This window comes from Populus alba, chromosome 3, assembly GCF_005239225.2.
Source record: "Populus alba chromosome 3, ASM523922v2, whole genome shotgun sequence".
Lineage (NCBI taxonomy): Eukaryota > Viridiplantae > Streptophyta > Magnoliopsida > Malpighiales > Salicaceae > Populus > Populus alba.
In genome coordinates this window covers 22,351,709-22,371,042 of record NC_133286.1, presented here as the reverse complement: position 1 = coordinate 22,371,042, position 19,334 = coordinate 22,351,709, and the positions used below count along the sequence as shown (strand labels likewise).

Sequence of the window (19,334 nt, the reverse complement as noted above, 5' to 3'; positions counted from 1 at the left end):
AAAGCCATAGTAAAGGGATTACTTGAATTTCTAGTTATAAAATCTACATGAATGTAGTAGGTTAATCTAGGATTTGGTTGATCAAGAATTAAATCAATTCAAATTAAAAAAAAAAAAATTGATTTCATCTACCTTGATCAATAACTAAGGTTGACTTGCGCCCATGACTTGGAGTGATATAAATTTAAAGAAAATAAAGAAAAAAATTGACTTTATCTACCTCAGTTAATAGTTAGGATCGACTCATAACTTAATCAATTATATTAAAAAAAAAAAATGAAAACTTATCAATTATATTAAAAAAAAAATAAAACTCATTGAATTATTATAAAAAAATATATTAAAATGATATTGTCTTAATTAATTTTTTTTATAAAAAATTAGAATTAACTTGAATTTACCCTCCCAATTTATAATTTAAGCCAAATCAACTCAGTAAAATTTTTAAACTATGCTAGAATTCTTTGGTTTAAGTACATGCTATAATCCATTTTTATGATTTTTCTCGTAAAACATCAATTGTTTTTCCCCTTCTTTGCTTCTTAATTATGTCTTTTTAGCATTAATCCTCTCCATTTCCAAGATAAAACGTCTTGATTATTGGCGGGAAAATATTTTTACAGTTAAGTATTTAGCTGCAGAACTCACACATAAGCTTCTTATACTCTTTAGCCCTAACACCACCCTTCCATAAACTCCCTTCCAATCTGAACCGTCAACCAACTCAAATCAGAAGTACACTTAATCACAACCGTAGAGCATAACACACACACATTTTCCCCCCACATCTCACCACACTGCATGACATTAGGTTTGTGCATTTCTCCTTCTGAAAAAGAAAAAATTAATTCAATCACAAAATCAACAATTTTTTTTTTCAAAAAACCAATTTTAGTTAGACCCGCTTGGATTTAGAGTCTGATATTGCGGATTTTTCGAATGGAAATTGGAGGAAGAAGTGAAAGCCAAAATGAAACAAAGAAAGGCAAATCAAAGACTCCAAGGAAACCCAAAGAAAGCCTTCTCAAACAAAGTCAGTGTTTCTCTCTATGGATTCATTATAAAAATCCCATTTTGGTTAGACCCTTTTGTTTTTTGAGTTTGATTTTTTTTTTTTTTGCAGAATCTCCAGCTGAGTTTTTCGCAGAGAACAAGAACATTGCCGGGTTTGATAATGTAAGTTTCAGTTCTTGATAATGTAAGATTCATTGTGATTGTTTTGATAGTTAGTGGTTTTTTTAAATTTTTTTTTTGATTGGGTGAAAGTTATTGTGAATTTCAGCCAGGGAAATCTCTTTATACTACAGTGAGAGAACTTGTAGAAAATTCGCTTGATTCGGCGGAAGCGATATCCGAACTTCCTGTCGTAGAAATTACGATGTCAGTTTTTTAGTTTATGATTTTTTTTGTGTATGTGAATGTGTGAATTATTAAGCTTGGTCAAATTTTTATCTGGTTTGTTGCAGTGAGGAGATAGGGAAAAGTAAGTTTAATTCAATGATTGGTCTTGTTGATCGAGAGCGTGTTGATGCGCAACTTTATGATGATTACGAGACAGCTAAGGCTCGTGAGGTGTGTGTGTGTGTGTGTGTGTGTGTTGGGTTCTATTCTGAATTCTGATATTGGGTTTTGGCAGTTTGTTGAAATTAAGCTGTTTGTGGTGTGTTTTGAGTTGCGCAGAAAAGATTGGCGAAGGAAGCTCGTGCTCAAGAAGCGCAGTCGAAGAATGCTGCTCTTGGGAAGAAAGTAAAAGATCAATCGACTATGAAGGGCATGAAGGGTCGAGGTGAGGCCTCATTTTACAGAGTAACATGCAAGGTGTGATTTACTTTACACTCAATGTTTTATCTAGTATTTGTTGTTTCATACGTGTTTCTTAATTTTGTGGTGGTGTTAATGTGTTTCTCAGTTATTGCCAAAATTCTCTTTGAAGGTGTGAATTCTAATGACTCTTGACTGATTTTATATGCAGGACAATGGAAAAGGAATGCCACATGATGATATCCCAAATATGTTCGGACGAGGTTGGTTGTCACTTGGCAACTTATGTTTGTGCATGCAGATTTGAATAGTTACTTAAATATGAACAAATATCTGAAACTACCATAATTTTTACGAGCTTGATTTTGAGTGTACTTATGTATGCAGTTTTGTCCGGGACAAAGTATGGTCTCAAGCAGACTCGTGGCAAGTTTGGTCTTGGTGCCAAAATGGTAATGAATTTCTCTGCAGTTTGCTGCATGCATGACTATGCATCTTTGTTACTGCCATTTGGAATAAGTTATCACGCTAATGTTGATGCTACATCATCATTATATTTGCTTTTTTCCTCCCCCAGCTCCTGTGCTGGGATATATCCTTGACTCTGTCCAACCACCTTATGGAAATTGGATAACAAAATATCAGTTAAATTGCATCTTATGATCATGGATTGGCCATTTTGATGCTGCCTTAAATGAATATGGTCCATATTATGATTGTTGGCAAATGATTAAAGTTAAGGGAAGCTTTTTTAGCTACAATGCTTCACATTGTCTCAGTTCAGAAGCTTATTTGATTGATTTGGTCCACATTTTTTACACTTAATTATCATGTTATAGATTAGAAGTTAATGTTAATTTACTGTGTTTTACTTATGCAGGCATTGATATGGTCTAAAATGAGTACAGGGCTTCCTATAGAGATCTCATCATCAATGAAGGCCCAAAGCTATATTTCATTCTGCAGGCTGGATATAGATATTCATCGGTATGCCTCAAATTTAGGAATACACAGAATGCACAATGTTTTCAAGGATCGTCTTATAAACATGGATGTTGCATATTTCATAAGTGATGGTATTTTTCTATATTTTAGGTTGTTTATGTGTTTGTTGTTACATATCCACATGCGTATTGTGCTGAGTTTCATATTTAGTTCCAAGAATATATGGCAACTTTTTAATTCTATGGAAAAAATGCTTGAGGTTATAGCTTCTATCAGACTATTAATGGTGCTTCTTTTAAATAACCAGGAACATTCCTCACATTCATTTACATGAAAAACGGAACAATGATGATTGGTGGCATGGAGCTGAAATTCAAGTTGTTATTGAGGGAAATTGGACAACTTATCGTGTATGTAGACCATAATTTGCCTATGTTAACATTTCGTTGTACACTTTGAATTTATGCAATGCATTGCAGTTGTGTTCAGCAAAGTTGTTTGGTCTGTTTTAAGTTTTTAATAGTGGTGTTTTGTCCTGTATGTGCAGTCCAAGATATTGCATTACATGCGGCAAATGGCTGTTATCACTCCTTATGCCCAATTTCTTTTCAGATTTATATCAGATGCACCAGAGTATGCTCTCCCTCTCCCTCCCTCTCTCTCTCTCTGTCTCTCTCTCTCTCGTGTACACACTCATGCTTCTATTCTTGTGCATCATCATTCTATTAAGCACATGCTACTTCCATTTTTGCAGTAAGAATGTTACTATAAAATTTGCACGGAGAACTGATGTGATGCCTCCAGTTCCTCTTGAGACAAAACACCATCCATCATCTGTTGATTTACTGCTGATCAAACGCCTCATTGCAGAAACTTCAAAACAGAATCTTTTGCAGTTTCTACAGCATGAATTTGTAAACATAGGAAAGTCACTTGCTGAACGATTAATTGGTGAGAAAATTAATATCTACATTCTATCAGTATGCAATTCAACAATAAAATTCTGTGGTTGTAACAATAATCCTTCCCAATTTTTTAGGGGAAATGGGTCCAGAATTTAGCCCAAAAATGGTTGTAAAGTCTCTGACTGATCAGCAGATAGTTCGCATCAATCAGTTGTTTCGCCAAGCCAAGTTTGACGACCCTACTGGTGATGTAAGATGATTTTAGGCTTTGAATGTAATTTATTTGCCATTGATTTTACTGATGTGATTTGTCCTCACTTCATACTGTGTGGTACTCTACTTGTATAATACAACTTTTATAGCTTAGCACATTACTGATAAGCCATTTTCAGTGTCTTAGTCCTGCAGGGGAATACAATCTTCGTCTTGGAATTATAAAGGAGCTGCATCCAGATATGGTTGCAACTTATTCAGGCAGGTTGTCTTCGAATCTCTGTTTGCTATGTCTATTTCTTTTAACTAAAGCCAACCTGCATGGTAAAATAGTTATTGGTATCGTAACCAAAAAAATATTACTAATTTTTTTTTCTGCTAATGGATAAACAATGTTCTAAATGTGGCCTTTCTTTACTGCCATTATATGCAGTGCTCAAGTATTTGAGGGTCACCCATTTATTGTAGAAGCCGGTGTCAGTGTGGGTGGAAAGGATGTTAAGCAAGTAAGTGTGTCTCTTTTAATATTGTGATTGTGATGAAACAAATCAGGCTAGCTTAGGAAATATGTGTAGGTTTTGATCAAATCCAGCACCTTAAGACCAGGAATTTAAGGACTTTTATGATTCACAAGCCAGCACCATTGAAAGTGCTTGCTTGTGTTGCTTTCGGGACACTTGGACCTTGTTTGTACATCCCAGTTTGATAAGGAATGCTTTGTGAAATTGAATAGACTGGCGTTTCTATTTATTGGGTTGGTTTATGAGCTTAAACATACACATTTTACTTTCTTTCTTGTTTTTTTTGGTAAAATAAAATAAATTAAGGAATTACTATTCCATCTATGGAAGTAAAAGCATCAGGCACTGGTTTGCCAGTTAGCTTCTTAAAAGCAATATGATGTTAATTGCATGCGCATGATACTTGATCGTGGGTTTCTAAAGGCAACTCTGCAAATTCTGTGATGGTGTATTTAATGCCCTTGGTCTGATGTATTTCTTGCTTTATGCTAATTAAATTTCTTTCTGATTTTCTATCCTAGCTGATATTATCCTGTAAAACTATTTCTCTAAACTGCAGGGCTTGAATATATTTCGATTTGCAAACCGCATTCCACTTCTATTTGAGCAAGGTGCAGATGTTGTCACTAGGACTGCACTTAAGAGAATCAAGTAAGATATAACAGTACAGCCATTTCTTTTGATAATTTTGGGGTGGGTGTGGGAGGCAGATGGAATGTTCTCACAGTTAATGCAACAAAATGGTTTATTAAAATGTCCTTTCAGTTGGGGGAGTTACAAGATTAACCAGACGCAGGATAAAATTGGTGTCTTTGTCAGTGTCGTGAGCACAAAAATCCCCTTTAAAGGGACTGGCAAGGAGTATATTGGAGATGATATTAACGAGATAGCTACAGCTGTGAAGGTGGTTTTTTTTTTATTCCCATTTTCTGTCATCTTGATCTCAGCAGTAGAAATTTACAAGTTAGCTAATAAAACCAGCCTTCCAGTCTGCCATTCAGCAATGCTGCATCCAGCTAAAATCCAAAATTATAAAGAAAATGCTGGCCCGTGAGCAACAGGAGAGAAAACGAAATCTAAGCAGGTACTTCCTATTGACCTGACCTGTTCTCTCAAGAGTTGCCCAAAATGTCCTATTCTTTTTCCTATTTGCATGTACTGAAGTCTGAAACCAAATTTTAATGCACTGGCAGGTATATTCCTGATGCTACCAATGCTGTATATGATGTTTTGAAACACATGTCACAGTCACATGCATCAAAGAAGAAGCGTTACAGCGGTGAGGAAGCAGAAATACTTAGCAACATAACAGCTAATTTGATAACAAAAGAGACAATCAAGGAAAAGCTTGCTGAGCATGTTGAAAAGGTGAGGTCTAATTGAAACTTGTGGATCCTCCATCACTGACAATTTTGAATGGCCTTTTGGTGTATCCTATCTATGATTTCGATGGCTGTTGCATTAATAATGGGGGATTGGAGACTATAAGATTCTCCTATTGCCAAACCAAGTTCGAACTCTTTGGTAAAAACATGCCAAACTAATCAAGCAATATGGGATTCTAATCAAAAGATGTAAAGATGTTGCTACGTATTGAAAACTGGCATTAGAAACATCAAGGAAAAGATTTTATCTGTCTTTCAATTTTCCGGCAAAGCTGGTTCTCTGGCAGGCTTATAACAGCCCAATGTTTCGATTTCAAGTCAAATTTCCTAGCTATTACGGTCCTCTCCCTCGCTTATTTTCTTTCCCGTGCATGTAAATTTTATATTTCCTTGACATGCATGAATTTTATTTGCAGGTGGACCATGAAATGGCATTGGAATACGCGACACAAAGTGGAGTGACCGAAGAACCTAGAGAAGATGTATTCATCCAAACCCTTGATCCTGAAAATAAGTTCATCGAATTCCAAAGTCCCATCTTTGTTTTCAGACTAGTATGTTAGGAATGCGTCCGGATTACCACGAATACCTTCATCCTTGCCTGCTTGCTATAGATTCAAAACTCTGGTTACACAGTCGATTTCATTGTTTACTTGTATCTGATTAAACTGCAGCCTTAAAATCAAATGTTATTGTATGAATTATCTGTTAAAACTGCTGTTGTATTTACAATTTGAAGCATGATAGATATTGTAACAGAAGAAACTGTGTGCTGCTGTGAAAGAGCTTAATACACGGTTGGGATTTAATAGAGTCAGGCCCAGGTAGATTAGATTAGCAGATCAACTTGGCAAATCAATAAGTTTTTTCTTTCTTATATTTTGTCTTCAACCCAAATCTGTATAAACCCTTGGTCGGCAGGTCCCAAGGCGATCTGCCATGCCATGACACTACAGATTTTACAACTACGCCTGCAATGACGAATTCATCTAGCTCAATCCTTAGCTTAATTATAGGGGTGTTGTTTAATTATTTAAATTTTAAATTTATTTGTTTAAAATTATTAATTTTATAAATTTTAAGTTTATATAGTTATTAATTTCAGGATTCATAAAATGATTAACTTTAACATTTCTAAAATTAATTAAAATTAACATAAATTAATCCAAACATTCTCAATAATTAAAAAAGAATTCAACTAACTCACGTAATAATATAGTCAAATATTTTGTCAATCTATCTCTCGATCAAAGGCCTAACATCAAGAATTTTCTTCCCTTGCGTAACCACATCCAAATTTTCTTCCCTTGCGTAACCACATCCAAATTTTCTTCCCTTGCGTAACCACATCGAAAACGTCAACATTTCATGTGCCAAATTTCCACAATTTTTTTTTAGCATACGTAGTTAGTTTGATCTCTATAGCATCAAAGATGATTAAATAATTTTTTTACTAGTATTTATCAATCTCAGCATTTTTTTTCAAAATTGTCTGTTTTCTCTCATCTAATTACTTTGTCCATATTTACCAAAATAAAAAAAGTAAAAATAAATAAATTGAAAAGGATATAAAATTGATAAAAGTATTATGCTATATTATATTTAAAATACAAGTTAACGAGACTATGTTATTTTTTTAACAAAAACAATATTATCTTGAGTAAAAATATCTAGTGTAATATTAAATTTAGTCAAGATTTAAATTAATAAATTATTGAATTGATTTCCTAGAACGACAAATATGATTAAATTAACACATCTTAAAATCTATTTCATTTTTTGTGCTTCTCTTTTCCTTTATATATTCATTATAATATCACTCTCATAAAGAACCCATTTCCAAGATTTTCAAGAAATGGCAAACCAACTTCCCCAGATATCCGTTCTTGGAGCTGGCATCTTTGTCAAGACTCAATACATTCCAAGACTAGCTGAGATCTCTCATCTTTTTGTTCTTAAATCCATCTGGAGTCGCTCTGAGGTGATTCATTGCCCATTACTCATTTCATTTCTTGATTATCTTTCTTGCTTATATATTTATTTACATGTTCAGGAATCTGCAAGAGAAGCAGTGGAGGTAGCAAAGGAGCATTTTCCTGGTGTGGAATGCAAGTGGGGTGATAAGGGTCTTGATGAGATCATTCAAGATGAGTCAATTCTTGGTGTTGCTGTGGTTCTTGCTGCACAATATCAGGTGTGTCATCAGTTTTGTTTCTTTATTCAAATGTTGATTATTTTATGGTGATAAGGATTACAATCTTTCTTGATATGGCTGCCACTAAGTGATCTTAGATTTTTCTTAACAATTTTAACAAGAAACTGTAAAATCATAGCTACCATGGTGCTCTTGTTTGTTGCATTTCCATGCGTTGGTTGCTGAATTTTCTAGTTCTGAATCAAGAATCTGACTCTTAATGATCGAATTCATTGCTGGTTATAAATAATTTCGAGAAGGAGCCTATCTGTTAGTCATTTTGTCAGTATAAGCTTAGTGCAAAGCTAAAATGTAATTCAGAAATTGGGCAGGCAACATGGCAAATGATAAATGTATGTACTGGAGTCTGGCGATGAGCTTTGGCCGTGTTTAGAGAAATTTTCTCAACAGACTATCCTGTGATTTCAGTTTGGATGTCATCTTATATGTTCCATCTCTTTTAAGGAATTTGCTTTGCTTTGACATGTTATGTTTTCAGTAAATTTTTCACTTACATAAACTAATTCATGCAGGTTGATATGTCACTAAAGCTACTGAAGGCAGGGAAGCATGTCCTCCAAGGTAATATACGCTCTTAGTCGCAAAATGAAGGCATTTGTTAGTTCAGATTGATGTGGGTTGTTTCCTAAGACATTCCCAAATTTTAACCAAAAACAATCTAAAAAAAGTTGAATAATAAATAAAGATGGATAATTTACTGGTGAATTTTTTGTTGATATTGCTGTTGTATTTATATTTGTCATTTGTGCAATGTTCTTAATCTTCTTTTATTTTGGCATGTCATCTGCAATTCTTGAATAACTTGGATGATCTGAAGAGAAACCAGCGGCATCTTGTAAGTAAACTACAACGTTTTCTGGTTGTTTGTAGCCTCTCCTTGATATTTAGGAATAGAAATCATCCCACTAGATTAAATTTATGTGGAATTTTTGCAGGTTTAAAAACTCTTGCACATATAGATTCTCTTGCATAGAAACTCTTTTCATGCTATTGAATTTAATTTACATATTACAAATTGATATAGTGGCACTAGGAATAGTTCTTCATTTTTTTAGTCAGTAGTGAAACAGTACGAAGAAAAGATAAAATGTAACTGTGAATTTTGCAATAAGGAGTAGGTGATAAAAGAGATATGAAGTCATTTATTGTTGAGATTGATGTGTGAGTCTGATCATACCAATAATCGATCAGATTATTGTGTTATTTTTTTATAAGAATATATACAGGGGCCATCCTTGCTTCAAACCACAAAGGCCAATCATGTCTTGAGAGCAGAGTTCACACAAATAGATTTGTCCAAACAGTCATTATTTGATTATATTCAGTTTGGCAGGATCATAACTGGATAGTGGCATTGTTTTGGACAAGAAAATATGCTTCTATTATTAATGTGACTCTCTTTTCCTTCTGAACTATACATAATTAGTATCTTATCTGCCCACCATAGATTGATGAGGAAGACTGCTAGAACTTTTGTTTGCAAGAAAGTTAACTCCAGTCAAACAAAGTCCCATATTCACCCATCGCACTAGGATTGCTTGCATCTATCAGTAGTAAGCTTTTCCACTGTTGAAAGAAATCTCCGACCCAAAACATACTCATTAGCAGTCCCTGTTCAAGATGAACACTTTTATGCATACAATATGCTCATGAAGTTTGAGTTTGTGTGCATTCGGATAATGGTTGGACAATGCAGCTATTAGTGAAATAGAAACCAGCCTGTCAAGCTACAAATCTATCTGTGCAAATTCACCTGGCTATCCAATTTGGGCTGTGGCAGAGAACTATAGGTTTGAACCTGCACTTGTAGAGGTAATTGTTTCAAATATCTGATTTGAGTTGATGTTCAAGATAGTAAGATACTGTACGTTCCAATATACTTGCTATTGCTTTCACAGAGCAAGAAATTATTGGCTGATATTGGGAAAATGATGAGCGTCCAACTTATAATTGAAGCATCAATGAATAGTGCAAACCCTTACTTCTCAAGCTCTTGGCGGCGGAATTACACGGTTTGTGCTGATAATATAACTGAGTTATATTACTCAGAATTTTTTACTGATTCTTAAAAGCATTTGTTAATTTGCATATGTTTTCAGCTTCTATGGCCCAAGCTACTTATCTATATTATAATCGAGAAATATACCCTGAAATATGAGAGGAGTAGTTTTATCTTTCTAGATATGAGATGCTCGTTTACTAGTTGATTTACCATACTTGAGCCATTTACCGTTGCTATTATTGACCAGTGCATCTTCTGTTTTGGCAGGGGGGTTTCATTCTAGATATGGGAGTGCACTTCATTGCAGGACTGAGAATGGTAATCTCTCATTTTAAATATACCTCAGTGTATATTTTTTATAAAATATCACAGACTTCATACGGTCTTCTGAATTTTGCGCTAGCAATGTATAACACTACAGTTTTATTGTTAATGGCACTTCTCCTTCCACTTCTTTATCTCTAACTTCTCATTCCTCCATTTTAACACTGTTGCAGTTAATTTTGTCCTAGAGTTAAGTCATTCACACAATTATAGTTTTCCAAAATCTTGTTCCTATATCAAGAATAAGTTCTTATATCCTTTGCATGCTTTTAATTCTGGACACACCACAAATGTTATATCAGTAGTATTTCTCTGTGTAAATAGAGCTTGTATAATTGAGGCCACCTAAGCCTTGTTAAACGGGTATTAGGCTTGCATGTTAATCAGAACTTGTATAATTGAGGCCACCTAAGCTTTTTAAAATGGGTATTAGGCTTGCATGTTAATCACTATTTATTGCCCTCTGAGATCCAGCTTTGACCTCTAAATTATGCATTTCTATTCTATTGAACAGCTTGTTGGATGTGAGGTGACATCAGTGTCAGCTATGACCTCTCATGTGGATACAACTTTGCCTCCGCCCGATAACATATCCTCAGTTTTGTAAGTTTCTTATGCATGAAGTTGATTTTCAACCAAATCATTTCCTGATACTGTTGGAAGCATAAAAGTCACTGCATGAACTTTTCCTATTTTAGTCACCTGGAGAATGGATGTTCTGGAGTTTTTGCAATGGTTGTATCCTCCAAATCACCCAAGGCAAGTGGTAAATTGATAGTTTTACTTCAAACTTCTTGATAAATAAGTTATTCTTTCTCATTTCTTTTAATCGTTTAGATATTATGGAGAATTGTTGGCATAAACGGAACAGTGGAAATTGGGCGTGGAAACCAAGATGGACAGCATGGTTACACGGTATGCCAAAACCCAATATGTTGTAGTCAATTAGATCTTCATCGGCTGCAAAAGTCTTGGAATCTTAGTTTGTTTGAGCTATCTACCTAAATTTTAAATTTCAAAATAATTGATTTCTTACCTTTAACTTGTAGCATTTATATTTGAGAAGTAACCTTCATTTGATATCTTACAATGCTGTGGCAGATTTCTTTTTATGGAGCTGGTGGACACTGTAAAAGCAACTTCTACCCATTTAGTGGAGTGACCGCTGAACTGAAGGCATTTTTACATGACATTTCACAGGCCAACCTTAAGGTAATATAAGATGACAAGCTCCTGCGTGCATTGTCACGGTTCGCTTCAGACATAAACCATAAGCATGGTAGCCTTCACATTTAGCTTTTTATTATTAGTCTTAATGTGCTTTGAGTGGAGATTACCTTCAGTTCGGTTGTTTTGTTCGACATTAGAGGAATTTGACTCATTTGATTGACAAAAAAACATTCTGTTAGTTGGAAATTCAGAGCTTACTGTTCATTTATTAACCCTTGTTGCCTTCTTTCGTCAACAACAGCCTGATCTCTCGGGTAACTGTTGTTAGATTACTAAAACTTCCATTTCTTTAACTAAACAGGAATTAAAATTTAATGATTCTGCTAGAATGCTACTTGCTTTAACTGATGCATTCAATTAAATACCTTTTTATCTGTCACAGAAGGGAAGTAGCTACGAAGTTGAGCCTCGACTCTCTTTTATTGAAGGAGCCAGAGATGTTGCAGTTTTAGACGCAATGCTTGAATCTGGAAACAAGAATGGAGCACTAGTTCAGGTGAAAAAGTTTTAAGGACCAATTTCATCATGTTTCACGCAGCTAAAAACACTTCTGAGACCTAGCAAACAGAAGGGCAGGGAAAGGAGATATTGTTGAAATGCTATGGAGAAATTTACAGTTTTTAAGATGAATGTATCCTTATTATGATAGTACATATTTCTTAAGAATAATCAGTGCGTATGCTAGAGAGGGGAAAATTGCATGAGTTCTGTTTAAACTGATGTATTGAATCAAAATAATGCTGCAGACTCGTTTACATATGTATTTGGGAGCTTCCCTCAGATTAGGCTACGAGTGGGTTTGCTCTTTACTTTATCAACTAGGGTTCAAATCTAAAATGAGGCCTCGAGAAAGAAATTTACTGTAAAATGCACTAGTATGAGCATGGATAGCATGTCTAGAACCTTATTGGGAAGAGACTTGTCTCAGTATGCGAAGATTAATCCGAAGATGCTAAGACTTCAACCGAGAAAGAAGATAGTTTCTATCATGGTGTGGAAGCTGAATCCCCCCAGCTGCACTCTGTAGCGTTTTTTTTGTCTTCTATCAGTCTTTTGACAGACAACCTTCAGTTACTGAACTAATAACTAGGGGAACCACAACCACATTGAATTGGTGTCTAGCGTTTTCTACCTTGAGTTACACCTTTATGGTATCTATTTATAGTATAGTTGTAAAACCTAGTCTGACCCGGCGAGTTGATTTGAAAAACTCAAAGCTTAGAGCCCCGCTCAAGCCGGGTTTCTAGTTGATCTGTTGACCTGTCCAAACCAAGCCAGATTACCGCTGTTTTAATAAAAGTAGTTTATCTAGTGACCTAACAACACAAACCCTTTTCCAGGTCAGTTCTTGAATAGGATTAGAACAAATAATGACATGTTAGCACACTGGCCATGTCTATAGCATTGAATTGTTAGATGGCTTCTCAGAGGTGGTAGCAGCAATTCATTATTGCAATTCTGTAACTGCACAAAGTGCAAGTTGCCAGACAGCGACTTAGCCTAGCTCTAGTGTCCAGTGCAAGAGAGATTATAAGAAGAGAAGGGAAAAAAAAAACAAGTGATATTTTTTGTCTGGTCTTTTTTTTCATGAAGGAAATCATATATTAATGGCAAAGAAAGGGTTACATTATGAATGGAATTTTTGCTTAATAGTAGCAGTATTCATATCTACAAAGCTAGGAAAAGACAAAATGCTTCTGAATTCAGTCTTTGCCCAGTTGCCCTAGCCACCACAACAACAACAGCTACTAAGAAGAGAGAGGGTAACATCAAACTTCAAGATTTGTATTTTGTTCTTTGTATCATGATTAAATTCTTTTTTGATTGGATTTTAGAATTTTAAACAATGAAAGATAAATCCTTTTCAATTCTAAACCATCCTTTCCCCCAATCTCCACCTAATGGAAATCCAGATTTGACATCCCCAAGTGTCAAGATCAAAACATTCAAGATTAAGTTGCAAACCCTAATCAACTCAACTTCTTGGCAAGTTTTTTCCTTTTTGGTCATCATAGAACAGTTTGTTCAACTAAACCTGGGGATCGAATCATTTTCACAGAACTCTTAATATATACAAACATATAAAGTCTCACAAGTTTTGTGAAATTGTAATCTTCAACGTCAGAGTTCCTGCTTTTTCCAGTATAGGTGAGTAGCAAAACCTAACATGACGGCAACGAGCTAGAGGCCATATTGGGTTGAATGTGCAGATAATACAGAGATAGGAAGGCATGCAGCTCAGCTCCCTTTTCAAAACCAACTTCACCTAACTCCATTTCTTTCTCATTATTTTCTCAACTGTGAATGAAAAAGATTGGACATACCATTTCCCATCTTCTTATCATAATCATGCACAAGACATTGATGACATTGGGTACAATAGGTTACAGGTTACTGTCAGGAATTCAATTCTGGCCCCATGAAGCTAGCCTATCATAGAAATGGTAATTTTGGGTATGGACAATCTACAAGGTGACAACACAAACTCGATTCCCTCTTCTGCTTCCAGCTCTTGCATCATAATTGCTGTCCTCCATGTAATCTGAAGGTCCCCTTCTTGGCTGGAAAATCTAATCATGTGTCTCAACTAATTATATTGCTTATGGACTAACCTTTTTTCATATTTTGTGAGGAAATAGATACATAAAACTTGGGTTAAAATAACTTCCACTGTCTAGGAAACAGTTTTTTAACAATGTTAATAATCTTGAATTCGGTGATCCAAAACTTAGTTCAATTTGGATGGGAGTTGATCCAATCGAATGTGGTAGATTTGATAAATTCACTTGTAATCTTAGTTAATCCAGTTGAAACCTGGTTTGCTTCTTTTTAATATATTTTTTTAAAACCATGTTGTTTTAGATTTAGTTTTATTATATATAAAAAATTGTATCTTAATTGCTAAAATTAGAAAACAAAAAACTCATGAAATAATAACCATGTTGAATTTCATACACTTGATTACACCATAAACCTTAGCCTTAGTTAGAGCTTATAAATTAATCTAATATTATAAATTTTACCTCAAATACTAAACCTCTTTTTTTTCAATGATCAACATCTAGCATCCTAGACTACAAAAAAGAAGAAGAAAAGGAAGCAAATATAAAAAGGATAAAATATATTTTATTGGGGGAGATAAAAGTGATAAGCAAGATGAAGCTGATGCAATCTCTCTGTATATTATTTTTCGCATTCTTAGCAGTCACAGGAGAGCCACTATTTATACATGCATTACATTGCTTAATGTTAACAACAGCTGGTGTAACTGAAAGGCAGTTACGTGTGCCAGCTGTTGTAACTGAATATCTGTTATAACTGTTATAACAGATATTCAGTTATAACTGATTCTATTCATCTACTGCTACTCTACTGCTAACGATGGAGAACAGATTCAAGGCTGATGACCTGGCTTATCATCCCCCCTCAAGTGAAAAGGTCTGGGAATGATACACAGCTGAGTTTTGAGAGATAAGAACTTTGAACTTGTAAGATGCTTTGTCAGGAGATCAGCCGGTTGTTCTGCAGTAGGAACAAATTGCAACTGAAGCTTACCCTGAGTGACTTGATCACGGATGAAATGAACATCAATTTCGATGTGCTTGGTTCTAGCATGAAACACGAGATTTTTGGCCAGATGATAAGCACTGAGGTTATCATACCAAAGAAGAGGAATAACAGGAAGATGAACACATAGTTCTTTCAGCAGAGCTTGCATCCAAATGATTTCAGCAGTAGCAAAAGCAAGACCACGATATCCAGACTCTGCACTGCTTCGTGATACCACTTTTTGTTTAGAAGAAGACCAGGAGACTAGGTTGCCACCTAGATAAACCAGATAGCCACTGGTACTGCGTCGATCATCCGGCTGGCCTCCCCAATCAGCATCACTGAAACCTTCTAATGTCAAGTGACTGGAGGGATTCAATAGTAAGCCATCATGCAAAGTACCCTTAAGGTAACGAAGGATTCTTTTAACAGAAAACCAGTGAGCAGAAGTGGGCTGTTGCATGAATTGACATGCCTTGTTAACAGCAAAGGCAATGTCAGGCCTGGTCATGGTTAGGTACTGAAGAGCACCTACAACACTGCGATAGTGAGTAGCATCAGGTAGAGGAGCACCATCAAATTTGGATAAGTTCTTCCCAACCGCACCAGGTGTGGGTGCTGGCTTGGTATCGAACATGGCAGTGCGATGAAGAAGATCAACAACATATTTGCTCTGACTGAGGGTGATGGAGTCATTATGATAAGTAACCTCAAGCCCAAGAAAATAGGATAGCTTGCCTAAATCTCTTAATGCAAACACAGAATTGAGTTTAGCAATGAGTGAGGAGATCTGTGTGGATGAACTGCCAGTGATGATGATATCATCTACATAGATAAGAACAATGAGAGTGGAGGAATGGCCAAAGTGAATGAACATGGAACTGTCAGTTCTGGAACTGTGGAAACCCCATTGGAGAAGAGTAGAACTGAGGCGTTGAAACCATGCCCGTGGGGCTTGTTTCAGGCCATAGATGGCTTTGTTCAACCTACACACTTTGTGAGGAAAGTTAATGTCAACATAACCAGGAGGCTGAACCATGAACACCTGCTCCTGAAGATCACCATTGAGAAATGCATTTTGCACATCAAGTTGACGCAGCTCCCACTTGAAACTGAGAGCAAGAGTCAGAATAATTCGAATAGTCGCAGATTTAACAACAGGGCTAAAAGTTTCAAAGTAATCAAGACCATGAGTTTGATTATACCCTTTAGCCACAAGCCTGGCTTTATACCTGTCTATGCTCCCATCAGACTTGTGTTTGAGCTTGTATACCCACTTACAACCAATGATATTAACATCTAAAGGCTGTGGAACAAGATCCCATGTGTGATTGTGATGTAATGCAGCCATTTCCAGATCCATAGCTTGAGTCCAGTGTGGATTAGTGAGAGCTTGTTTAAGAGTAGTCGGTTCTGAGACTTTTACAGCAGAGAGATCAAAAATAGGCTTCTTCCTGGTGATACCACGCATTAGTCTTGTGGTCATGCGGGGAATTGGAGAAGAAGTAGAAGAAGGAGTAGTATCAAGCAACTCAGGAGAAATACTAGAAGTAGGAGTAGGTGCAGAACTGCTTGTGGAATTGGAACTGGGATTAATGTCTGGCAAAATAGAAGGTGTGAGTGGAGGAATGTCTGGAATTGGAGTGTTTATGATGGCTGGGGAAAAAACTTCATCTGAGACATCAGGTGCTGAGAAAGAAGATTGAGCCAGAGGAAATTTGTGTTCATCAAACACAACATGAGGAGTAATATATACCCGGCCAGTGGTAGCATCAAGGCATAAATAGCCTTTGTGAGTGAGACTATAGCCAAGAAAAGTGCACTGGACAGATCTATACTGCAATTTGTGGTGATTGTATGGTCGAATGAATGGATAACACAAACAACCAAATACTTTAAGAAGTTTATAATCTGGTTCTTTGTGAAATAGAGTAAAAAATGGTGAGGCATGACTGAGTACCTGGCTAGGCATTCGATTGATGAGAAAAGTAGCTGTCTGGAAAGCATATTGCCAAAAGGACATTGGTAAAGCTGCATGAGCCAACAATGCTAACCCAGTCTCGACCACATGCCTATGCTTTCGCTCAACTCTGCCATTTTGTGCTGAGTTGTAGGGACAAGAGAAACGATGGAGAATGCCAGACTGTTGAAGGAAAGTCACGAAACACTTGAACTCACCACCATTATCAGACTGTATGCACTTGATTCTAGTCTCAAATTGATTCTCAACTTGCAGTTTAAACTGCTTAAATGTAGGCAGGGCTTGATCCTTTGTGTGTAAAGGGTAGAACCAAGTATATCTGGAGTAGTCATCTAGGAACAAGATGAAATATTTAGCACCAGATGTGGCTTTGACAGAAGCAGGTCCCCAGATGTCCGTGTGAACAAGTTCCAGTGGTTTGGATGCTCGAGAAAATGAGAGATTAGTGGGCAATCTATGGCTTTTAGCAAGTTGACAGGGAGAACACACAGTAGCTTTATTTCTTCCACAAGAAATATTACAACGTTGCAGAACTTTAGTTACAATCTCAGTAGTAACATGTCCTAGTCTGTGATGCCATAACACCACCTTATTATCCACTGGACGAGAATGAAATGAATGAAAAGCAGAAGGCTTATGAACACCAACATAAGCTAATTTCTTGTTCTTCAATACTGGAAATCGATAAAGGCCATTCTCAAGTCTGCCGCGAGCAAGCACCTCCATTGTATGTAGATCCTTCACAAAGAAGCTATTAGACCGAAACTCAATTAATGCATTATTGTCTGAGCAGAACTTAGCAACACTGATTAAGTTGGCTGAGATAAATGGGACATGATAAACTTTCTTGAGTTGAAAATCATGAGAATTTGTAAGTAGACATGTGGAGCCAGTGTTGGAAATGGTGAGATGCTTACCATTTCCAACTGTAATCTTATCTTTCCCATTGTAAGCTGAGGAATCAATGAGATTCTCTTCATTCTGAGTTAGGTGATGACTGGCGCCAGAGTCAAGGTACCAAGGATCATCTGCAACATTATTAGAAGAGGCTACCATAGCAGGAATAGAGGTTTGATTACCAGGGATGGGAGAAGAATTTCCACTGTTCTGAGGACTTTGATAGGAGATATCAAATCTGTGATAACAGGCCTGAGCTGTATGCCCAAACTTTCCACATAGCTGGCATTGTGGTTTCTCAGAATTGTTCGAACTATACCTTCCAATTTTAGAATTGTTCGAACTATACCTTCCAATTTGTCGATATCTTCCTCCTCTATTGCGACCTCTGTAGTTATTGGTGTTAGGAGTGTAATGCTGGCCTCGATTTACAGTGTATGTTCTGCCATTGCTTCTGTTGCCAGAGGAGGATGCATAATTGGCAGTTATGTTCGAAATTTGTTCTATTGAGCTTTGTTGCTCAAGACGTTGTTCGAAGGCTAGAAGCATGCTATGAACAGCTTCAATAGAGATTTTGTCATCTCTAATGTTAATTGCAGTGACTACTGCATTGTAGTCTGATCCAAGACCTCCAAGGAGATTCATAACTTGATCCTGCTCAGAAACTGGTTCTCCAATGGCAGCTAGGCTATCTGCAGCTGCCTTAACTTTCATGATATAATCTATCATAGTCATAGATCCTTTCTTCATGGACTGTAGTTCCAGTCTTAATTGCATTATCCTAGCTCTTGAGGATGATGAGAAGGTCTTCTCCAATGCCTTCCATGCACAGTGAGAAGAATTGTGACCTATGATCTGTGCCATGATTGGTGGAGTGAGCGAGGAGTATATCCAGCTAAGGATTGTGCGATCCTGTCGCCTCCATGCAATGAAAGCTGGATTAAGCACCCCTGGACTTAGTTCCTTCTCTGGACAGATAGACATTCCATCTATAAAGTCTTCAAAACCATTGGCAAAGATCACATTGTCAACTTGTGAACGCCAAAGAATGTAGTTGGTGCGATCAAGTTTCACAGGAAGTGAGTGATTCATCATTTGATAAGAAGGTATGGGCATTGTTGTTGTGGTTTGTGCAGAAGGAAGAGATGCAGCAGATGAAGACTGGGTGGGAAGCGATGCCATTTCTGGATCTTTTGGAAGCTCTGATACCAAGATAAAAGTGATAAGCAAGATGAAGCTGATGCAATCTCTCTGTATATTATTTTTCGCATTCTTAGCAGTCACAGGAGAGCCACTATTTATACATGCATTACATTGCTTAATGTTAACAACAGCTGGTGTAACTGAAAGGCAGTTACGTGTGCCAGCTGTTGTAACTGAATATCTGTTATAACTGTTATAACAGA

At 36.4% G+C, this 19,334-nt stretch overlaps 2 protein-coding genes across 5 annotated transcripts; both read left to right on the top strand.

Moving 5' to 3' along the window:
• Positions 1–732: 732 nt before the first annotated feature.
• Positions 733–6,444, top strand: LOC118028469 (DNA topoisomerase 6 subunit B). Of its 3 annotated transcripts, none has more exons than XM_035032066.2 (19): positions 749–1,033; positions 1,124–1,176; positions 1,267–1,380; positions 1,467–1,572; positions 1,681–1,818; positions 1,973–2,024; positions 2,149–2,213; positions 2,642–2,748; positions 3,014–3,116; positions 3,254–3,339; positions 3,461–3,657; positions 3,746–3,861; positions 4,004–4,089; positions 4,258–4,330; positions 4,905–4,996; positions 5,111–5,249; positions 5,335–5,429; positions 5,539–5,713; positions 6,147–6,444. In XM_035032066.2, exons 1-19 carry the CDS (start codon positions 971–973, stop codon positions 6,291–6,293), a joined length of 2,007 nt encoding a protein of 668 aa, XP_034887957.1. In that variant the 5' UTR covers positions 749–970; the 3' UTR covers positions 6,294–6,444. The 3 variants fall into 3 exon arrangements, 2 of the variants coding, with proteins under 2 accessions (XP_034887957.1, XP_034887948.1); XM_035032057.2 differs by having other exon boundaries at positions 752–1,033; positions 1,283–1,380; XR_004684028.2 differs by lacking the exon at positions 6,147–6,444 and having other exon boundaries at positions 733–1,033; positions 1,283–1,380; positions 5,327–5,429; positions 5,539–5,677.
• A 1,075-nt stretch (positions 6,445–7,519) lies between these two features.
• Positions 7,520–12,281, top strand: LOC118028443 (dehydrogenase FPY6). 2 transcript variants are annotated; one of them, XM_035032023.2, is made up of 12 exons: positions 7,520–7,711; positions 7,784–7,924; positions 8,458–8,506; positions 8,763–8,780; positions 9,642–9,757; positions 9,844–9,957; positions 10,215–10,265; positions 10,786–10,874; positions 10,970–11,030; positions 11,109–11,186; positions 11,373–11,483; positions 11,887–12,281. In XM_035032023.2, exons 1-12 carry the CDS (start codon positions 7,586–7,588, stop codon positions 12,010–12,012), a joined length of 1,080 nt encoding a protein of 359 aa, XP_034887914.1. In that variant the 5' UTR covers positions 7,520–7,585; the 3' UTR covers positions 12,013–12,281. The 2 variants fall into 2 exon arrangements, with proteins under 2 accessions (XP_034887914.1, XP_034887905.1); XM_035032014.2 differs by having other exon boundaries at positions 7,524–7,711; positions 11,884–12,281.
• The last annotated feature ends 7,053 nt before the right edge of the window (positions 12,282–19,334 follow it).